General features: G+C 42.4%; 1 protein-coding gene across 31 annotated transcripts in view; it reads right to left on the bottom strand.

The window, feature by feature from the left end:
* Window positions 1-5,797, bottom strand: part of ank3a (ankyrin 3a) — a 115,749-nt gene extending 109,952 nt beyond the window's left edge. For 14 of the 31 annotated variants that reach the window (XM_046402655.1, XM_046402653.1, XM_046402650.1 and 11 more), the window contains exon 1: window positions 5,394-5,796. In XM_046402655.1, the coding sequence (XP_046258611.1) occupies window positions 5,394-5,462 (69 nt within the window). In that variant the 5' untranslated portion in view covers window positions 5,463-5,796. Of the gene's footprint in view, window positions 1-5,393 lie in introns of all 31 variants that reach the window. The other 17 variants (XM_046402642.1, XM_046402639.1, XM_046402638.1 and 14 more) reach the window with 5 other exon arrangements.
* Between the last annotated feature and the right edge of the window lie 3,187 nt (window positions 5,798-8,984).

Below are 8,984 nucleotides of genomic sequence, written 5' to 3' on the forward strand. Positions count from 1 at the left end.
TGCACATTTTCAGACAGGTACTTGTCAGTTTGCTGCTAGCTTTCTCATCTCCACACAGCTGTCAACCACTGTATAAGGAGGCAGTAGATGTCAGACTGTCGGTTTTGGAAAATGAAAGAAAATGCAATATCAGGAAAGTGCGTGAGGAGGGGGATTTCAAAGCTATCTCACAAGCTACAGGCCTCTTAAACCTCCCCTACAGCATTTTGGAGATCAAGGGAGATCTCCAGCACTACACTATGACAGAGAAAGAAACACTCCTTCTTCACACATTCTCCTTCCCTTCCTTTCCATCTACTCCTCTGTCACTCCCCAACTCACACCTCACTCGCACTTCTTCACTCTGTCTTTTCACTCCTTTCTATTTCACCTCTCCCCCGTCGAAATCCTTCTCTCCCCCCCGGCTAGCCGTTTGCTTTTTCACCTCATCCCTCCCTCAGCGGAAAGACAGGAACAGGGATAGTTTGTCTGAGAGTGATGGAGCTCTGACAGGCTGATCTTTCTGCCCTCTCCCCAGGGTGTGCAGCTGTGCCCAGGCTCTGCGACGCCTACCTCCCCGAACACACATCCACACAGAAACTGCAGGAATACACCCACCTACACACATACATGCATACATTTATAGAACTACCGAGGGAGTGCACATGTGCGCTCACTCACACCTCCACACTCATACAGCACATGTGCAAGTGTGCGTGAACAGGTTTATGTAAGTCATCACATTTCTATGCTGCACCCAGGATCAGCTGAAGGAACAAGGAATGTCATGTGATGGGTAATCACGGTGTTTTTTTTATTATTTTGGCCTGATACCAATACCAATGTTGAGTTTCAATTGATTTTTCTTGTGTTTTGAGTGTATGCTGCTGCAAAAGTTGGCAGAACAATCTTGACATCTACCCAGAACAAGTTCTGTAGCGTTAAATATAATTCTTCTAGAAATCTTACATTGAACATTTTTGACATTTGAACGCTCCTGAGATATCACCACACAAAAAAATCAAGACATTAGTGACACACATATTGTGGCCAGTATTAAAAAGCACATTTGTTTCAACATTAGTGGTAGTGTTGCAACTAATGTCTACTAGTGCAGTAGAGTCCAAGGTGGCGTCTTCAAAGGTCTTTGTCCAATCAACAGTCCAAAACTCAAACATATTGAGCTCATAATGAGATAAATAAGAGAAAAACAGCAAATCTTCACGTTGATAAAGCTGGAGTTTCTGCATGATTATTCAATTATCAAAATGTTATTGTTCTGTTGATCAACTAATACATAAATTGTTGCATCACTGTATCAGCACACACATTTTCTCCACATACTCTCTCCAACACAGCCCATAAAGCATAACCCACCTCTCTTAAGGATTTGATCTGTGCCAAGTCCATTAGACTAATCTGAAAAACAAAAGCAGCACTTTGTTTCCTGCCTCTCTCTTAGTCTCTCCCAACACACACACACACACACACTTCCATCAGCACATTCACTAGTGCCCTGCTGTTATCTGGAGGATGTGATGTGCCATTTCTCTTTGAAAGCACTGTCACAGAACGGCTTATTTCACCAGTCGTCCAGACGCGGGGCTCTCTCTCGCTCTCTCTCTGGCAGGGTTTTTCCATCCAAGACAAAGAACAGAGCTGCCCGAGCCTTGTCGCCAAGCTGTCTCATCAGGAACAAGACAACGGAGGAAACACAAAAGAGAGATGTAGACTGCAGCCCAGCGGAAAGTGGAAGCATGGGGAAAATTAGCTTAAGTCATCTGCACCTTTTTATTTTTCTTTGTACATTTTTTGCCCCTGATTTGCACGTCACTTACATTAAATATAGAGCAACAAGTAAATGAAATTGTGCTACCTTTAGTTGTTCTGTGAGCGTGAGAGACACTGTGAGGAGAGGCAGCAGGATATACTGACTGTGGAGGGAATAAAATCATCAGCAGTGGTCTGTTTGTGACAGAGTTTCGGCGATAACACATCAGCTGTGTCCGTCCATTAACATGCTCTGCTTAGGTTTTTCCGTCAGTAACACCATCATCCCTCACACAGTCCTTACACAATCATCTGAGCTGTAAATATAACTTGCAATTTATTTTTGGAAGATACAAACCTGGTAAATCTATGGTGTTTCTCAAGCTGTGTAAGCATCCTTTATATTACAATATGTTTACCACGCTGAGAATATTTACCTGGAAACGTCGCTGATTTAGAAAAATGTTTTGTCTATCATCTAAGTTTAAATTTCAATGTAATTCATAAGCTCACATAAGATCTACTGCACCTCATTATGTATACTGTATATAAACATGATATATGTTTATATAACCATGCATAACAGTTATGCAAGTCTCTAAATAAGGGCAAATAAAATGCATTTTTGCTTTACTGATAATATAAGCACTTTCTTTCTTCCTTTAGTTAAGCAGCTGAATTTTGTTGAGCTTAGTTATAGTTATTAGAATTCTGGAGATATTTTAAGTCCACTGGAGTCTTTTTATCTCGCAGGCACATTTCCCCCATTATTTCTGCTTTCTTTCGTGCAAGAAAGCTGTCCTATGTCCAATTTAAGCAGCTAAACTAACTAACACCAAAGCAGATGTCCAGTGACACACACACACACACACACACACACACACACACACGAGCAGCTTCTGTGTAGTGGAACTGAATTCATGTTAATACTGTGAGAGTGTGTTTGTGTGTCCGTGTGTTATGTAAACCTCATTATCTCTATCACTACATCAACGTCTTATCATTAAGCCTCTCTGAGATCATGGAGCATTTGAAGAAACATCAAAGTGCTACACAAACTCAAAACACTCGCAAATGCGCACGCGCACACCAGCACACACACACACACACACACACAGATAAGCAACGTTTACAAAAAGGCAAATCCTACATTGTGTCTGGTGTTGATTTGTGACCCCCGTCTTAATCGGGATAAGTCTGGGACCTTGAGTCAAAAGATGTTTGATTGCATCCTTGAGCTTCCCACCCTGTCACAGCAGCTGCTTCATGAAAAATATATTTCTGTTCTGGCCAACAAGTTCAACAGTCCACCGCCTCTTCACTCTCTCTCTTTCCCCCCTCTCTCCCCCGCCAGCTCTCACCCTCGACATCTTTCACTCAGAGCAGAAACTAGTTGCCATGGCTACCATCATTAACACATCTGGCACAGTCATCTGGCATGCACATGCGTACAGAATGAAACGCGCGCACTCACACAAACACGCATGACAAACAAACAACATGCATATGTGAAAAGCATTAATATGCATCATTTTTGCCGTCCGGCGCTTGTGTGGGAGAGATAACGGACTGAGGCTCGTTGAGGAAAACACATCAACTTTTGGCCTCAGTGATAATCCTGTTGGTGAGTTTCACCCAACCGTCCTTCATCTTAATCCGTCGGGGAAAGGAGATGATGTGGAGAAGAACAGAATGGTCATAATACTGGGATATTCCAAACTGATATTTAATGCTCTTCTTCAAAACTTCGTTGTCTCTGTATAACAAAGAAGAGACTGACTGATGATGTTACATTGGCCAATATTCCTTCTTTTCTTAACATAAATTACATAAACATAAACAAACATTTTGATTAAGATCTATTAATTGTTAGTGGAATATGTGGGACATTTTATGGTGGACATATAAGCACTCTCTGCTGAGCGAACCATTTAATGGAGACACAGTTTCTGTATTATATATATACAAACATTTATACCATATTTCTGCAATGCAGTTGTTTTTGTTACTTATCAGCTGACATTTATACTGGCCTGGCTGATTTATCAGTCTGGATCCCTTTTGCAAATGCTGGTTCCAAAAGGTCAAAGAAAGAGCCATCATAAAATATCTTTCCACTTTTGTAATTTTTAATATGTGCGCTTCTTTCATTATAACAACTTGCTTGACTTTTCATTCATAACATTTGACTGTTCTGTTTAAGGCTTATTTTGTACCAACTTTGTCTTGAGGTAAACAAGTTCAGTTTGCTCACATTTATTAGTTTTCAACAGCCCCTACACTGTGTGACTTTCCTTTGTCTCAACATTTCATTAATGAAGTCAGTCTGAATATCTTTGTCTTCTTCTGTTATTTAGGAATAAGACTGACAGCTTCACCGCTGAGGGCTGCACATCACAGCAGCAATAAATTATTTAAAGCATAAATTTCCTCCTCAATAACAGATTCACTCAGCCTTATAAAATGTATAGTGGCCTGCTGTAAATGTGCTTCTCTTCTTGGCTTTGGTCTTCCCCTGTCCAACGAATCCCTGATCTCAAGGGCCACCTGGAATTTAGCTTCAGCCCCATCCAAGCTGAAATGGTCTGGAAAATACTCTTTCTGTGTATGTGTGTGTGTGTGTGTGTGTATTTTGTGACACTGTTTGTGTCTGATCAGTGGCTTTCGGCACCAAACACATTTATCATAGGCTAGCCACACTGACACAACGGCACAGGATGCACAGGAGATGTGCTTTAGTAATGCTTACCACAAACAGACACGCTGGAGGAGTTTAACTGTGGACCACAAGCTGACAATCACATCTAAGTACACACAACTGAGCACAAGTACACAGACATACACACAAACCTACATTCCACTTCATAAGTCAAAACATGTTTCTGTGGTTTCAAACACCTTCATTTAAAAGCCTCATTAACTTCTGAGGAAAATAACAAGACAGCCATGCACACATTACATACAGTGCATTTGTCTCAGGTACACACACACACGCACGCACGCAGACACACACAGCTGTGGAGGTGTTTGACTGTACAATAGAAGCTGGTGAGGTGCACGCATTCTGCTGCCCCCACCCCAACCCCTGAGGACATCCCCATACCTCCCATTATACACACTCCCTCTCTCGCCACTTTACATACCACCGCTCCTGCAAAACAACCAGACCGACCAGTCACAGTGTCAAGATTACAATAATAACTGGTGACAGACAGCGTGTCAATAGGCTTTGGTAGCATTTCAGGTGAGGCTGAAATGTCTCACTTGTCAGAGCCACATGCGAGCTTGTGGTAGACAGAAGAAATGTGAAAGCGGCTAGAAAGAAAAACAACCAGGTGTCCAGGCTGTTCTTTAAATGAACTGGTTCTTATATAATACAAACCGGCTCAATCTTAAACATCTGAAACGTGCTGAGACTTGATCACAATGAATGATCAAACAAAATATCTATTAAAAAAATTGATTAAACCCATAACCAAACGCATCTTCCACTTCCACTTTCAACTGGGTTCATCAACATCACCCATTAATCTCACCTCATCTAAGAACCTCCTACTTCCCATACAAATCCAACAACAACAGCTGAGCCTAAGCAGCAATCAAGGAAACACACCAAGACAAAGAAAGCGCTTCCTCTCTCATACCTTTTTGCCTTTCTTCTTGCGATGGGCTGCTTTCCCGCCGCCTGCTTTCTCCTTAGCCTCCTCACTCATGTTCAGAGATCTCCCCCTGTTCCACTCCTCTCCTCACTTTTTTTTTAAATCCAGCATGTAGGAGCTTGTAGAGTGGAGCGGCAGCAGCTGCTGTCTTCACTGGTGAAACATTGCCACAGAAATGTCCATTTAGAAGCAGTGAAGGAAGGATTGTTCCATGCAGAGTGGGAGTGTGCGTGAAGGGAGACTGGGAGGACTGTGCTGATGCTCTCTCCTTCCTCCTCCTCCTCCTCCTCCTCTCCTCGTCCTCTCCACGTTCACACACACTCACACACACTTGCAAGCACGCTCGCCGAAAGTCCACTCCCACTTGCTGCCTTTGCTGTGCGCAACTGGCGACTCTCTCCGGCGCACTCAAAGTCAGGGCGTGGAGGCAGGAGGAGAGGGGAGAGAGAGAGAGAGAGAGAGAGAGAGGCGGAGGAGGAAGATGAGGAGGTGGAGGAGGATGTGTATGATGAAGGAAGGAAGAAAAATAAATAGAGAGCTTGAAGGAGTGTATTCCTGGCTGGATGTGGTGCTGCCTACCTGAGGCTACAGACTGAAGACTGGACACACTCTCCCAAAAGAGAAAGACACAAAGACACATACAAGAAAACTATACATTAGAAGAGAGACGTAAACAATGAGAGACAGTGAAAAAAGACAGGGGATTGGTGGGTCAGACAGAAAGAAAGAGAAAATGAGGGAAAAGAGCGTGAAATGGTGTTAATGGTGTTAGTGAAAGAGAGAAAGAGCACAAGGCTGAGACAAAAGGGGGTGGGCGGGGGGTTGATCCACACGGTCTTCACTCTGCCGGCTGGATGATTTCTGCTGTTGCTCTCCAGACGTTGTGATATGAAATGAGACTCTTCACTCCTCTGACAGGCCAGTAAAGAGAGAGAGAGAGGGAGAGAGAGAGAGAGAGGATCATTAACACGATGCATCAGGTCCTTCCAGAAAAGGAAGTCTCCCCACTCGCCTCTGCCAGCAGGATCAGCTTACTGGAAACTGGAACAGAACAGAACTGCACCCAGCATTGACGAACTGACTGGCTGCCTGGCTGACTGGGTTGATCGTGTTGAGGAGTGAGTGTTAAAGTGTGTGTTTGAGAGACAGAGAGAGAGAGACACACACACACACACAGACACAGAGACAGACAGGCTTAGGGTGAAGAAAAAAATGAGACATGCACAGAAGGTTGACGATATGCAAACAATATCCAACCAATAACCATTAAAATTCCTGTGTGACGACTCAACATACAGCGAGAGACTTTGAAAAGACGGAAAGACCACGCCTTTCCAGCTCCAACAACCTACAGCTCTCCACCAATGAAACATCTAGCTAATGAGGCAGGAGGAGAGCAAGTGAATCAGGGAGAGGGGAAGAAAATGGGAACAAAAAGCCCTGGGTGACGCAGAGGGAGAGATCAGAAGGAGGGGTGGGGTGAGAGAAAATGACAGTGGGAGATGCGAAGGGTGAAAAAACAATGTGATATCAGTGAAAGAGGCAAACCAAGGAGGCATGGAGAGGATGAAAGAACAAATGAAAAAAAAAACAAATGAGGAGCAGGCACAGAGAGGAAGGGTTTGCTGTGATTGCCCTCCAAAACAACAGGTTCTTTATTCTGGGGGATAAATTGCTGTTAACCATCTCTCCGTCCCTCCGGCTCCTGATCCTGAGCTGTATGCCATCACCACCATGCTGTGAGATGTCAGTTAGGCCTTGGAATCCCGACAGAGAGAGATTAAGATCAGAATGTCCAGAATTTTCTATGAACAAACAGATGCAGAGATTCATGTTTCAACAAGACTGAAAAAAGACTCCACCAAACAAAAAGTCAAATTACAGAGAGAGAGCACAACAAAACAACAAATTCCAAATGCATGCAGAGTTGGTGTGTGTTTTTAGCTAACTGGAGCAATCATGTTCACCCGATGGCTATGGTCAATGAAAAACAAAGAACAGACTGCCAAAACACTCCAGCAGTCAAATTCCCACAAATAAAACAAGACAAATATTAGCTTTACTTTCACTTTGAACACACGTAAGCTTAAAATCCTACAGCTATCATTTGGGATTGGCTTTTTTTGGGATTGACTTGAGCAATGACAGTTAGAGCTACACCAATAATGCAAACAGGCTGAAATATCATCCGATATTAGCTTGTTGCAGACATCGTTATATCATTGATATCATTATATATCAATGTAGATGTCTTCTGAGAAGTAGCAAGAAAATCCAGACCAGGATTGCCAAGAATGTGTTGACAGTGCTTTTAGCGGAGTGCACCAATAACTTTGTCATACTAGCTGATGTATTGTTACCACATTTTTAAAGTTCTTACAGGAAGTGGCTAGCGCTGATCACAGATTATAAGACAGATTCGAAGTAAACTGTAGTTTGCACAGGAAATCAACATATTGTTCACCAGTAGTCTTAGTGATGTTAATTTAATTCGTTGGAAATCATTTGGGCTATTTTACTTATTTTTGCTTGTGCAGTTCATGTACACTACTTGTAGGTCAGTTTCAAAATGAAATTTGAGACATGTCCCAATAAAGATCACACTATGTTAGCACAACCCCTTCATGTACTTGTTCAAATATTTATTAGCTCTTTTTCTCCAAAAACTGGTGAGATGTACTGAGATATTAAGTTCTTTTTCAACAAAATCCCGGCAAGAGACACAACCAGTGTGATACCTGGGCAAATGTTTGTAACATTGTGTGGTAGCAAACAAGATCTCATTAGTGAAGGAAAATGGTGGGAGTGTGATGAATTTAACTCACAATACTTCTTTACAATAATTCTAAGCTTAATGCAGTTAAGACAATCAGAATGGGGCATTTACATGAGAATCACCATATGGGATGCTGCCTAAATTTGATTATAAGAGATTAGAGTGCATGTAATTGCACTTAATCACAAGTCACCACATTAAAGGATTAAATAAGGAAGAAAGGAGGGAAGAGCTGTGCCAAAATCCTGTCGATGCTGTAAATTTTAGTGGTAAACAATCGATTATTGAATAGAATTGTTGAATAGGAAAAAAACTGAAATTAGAATTATTCACAAATACATCCAAGTGTAATATATGTATACAGTAAATCAAAATATTGTAACAAAGTGGTCATAGCCATCCGTCTTTTTGACTATTTAACAAGGTTTCTTTAATGCTGTGCTCTGACAGATTACTAGCTTCAGCTCTGGAGACGTATAACATCCTCCAGTCAACACCATCATCCTCCCTCCATCATCCTGTGTCATCTTCTCTTCACTCCACCTTCCCCCAGCTACAACCCTAACTCCTCGGATTGAGAGGAGAGAAGGATTACACATGACTTCACACATTAATTTAATCTGCAGCTGGAAATGTTCACTTCACTCCTGTGTGACAGGGAGCGTGTTTGCGAAGTGCAGCTGATGTGTGTGTGTGATTCTGTGTGAGCTTACAGCTGATGTACACTGTACACATTTGTGTGTGTGTGTGTGTGTGTCTCAGGGTGTGGTTCCTCTGACTCTGTGCCAGCAGTAGTTTTT

This window comes from Scatophagus argus, chromosome 10 (genome assembly GCF_020382885.2).
Source record: "Scatophagus argus isolate fScaArg1 chromosome 10, fScaArg1.pri, whole genome shotgun sequence".
Classification (NCBI taxonomy): domain Eukaryota; kingdom Metazoa; phylum Chordata; class Actinopteri; family Scatophagidae; genus Scatophagus; species Scatophagus argus.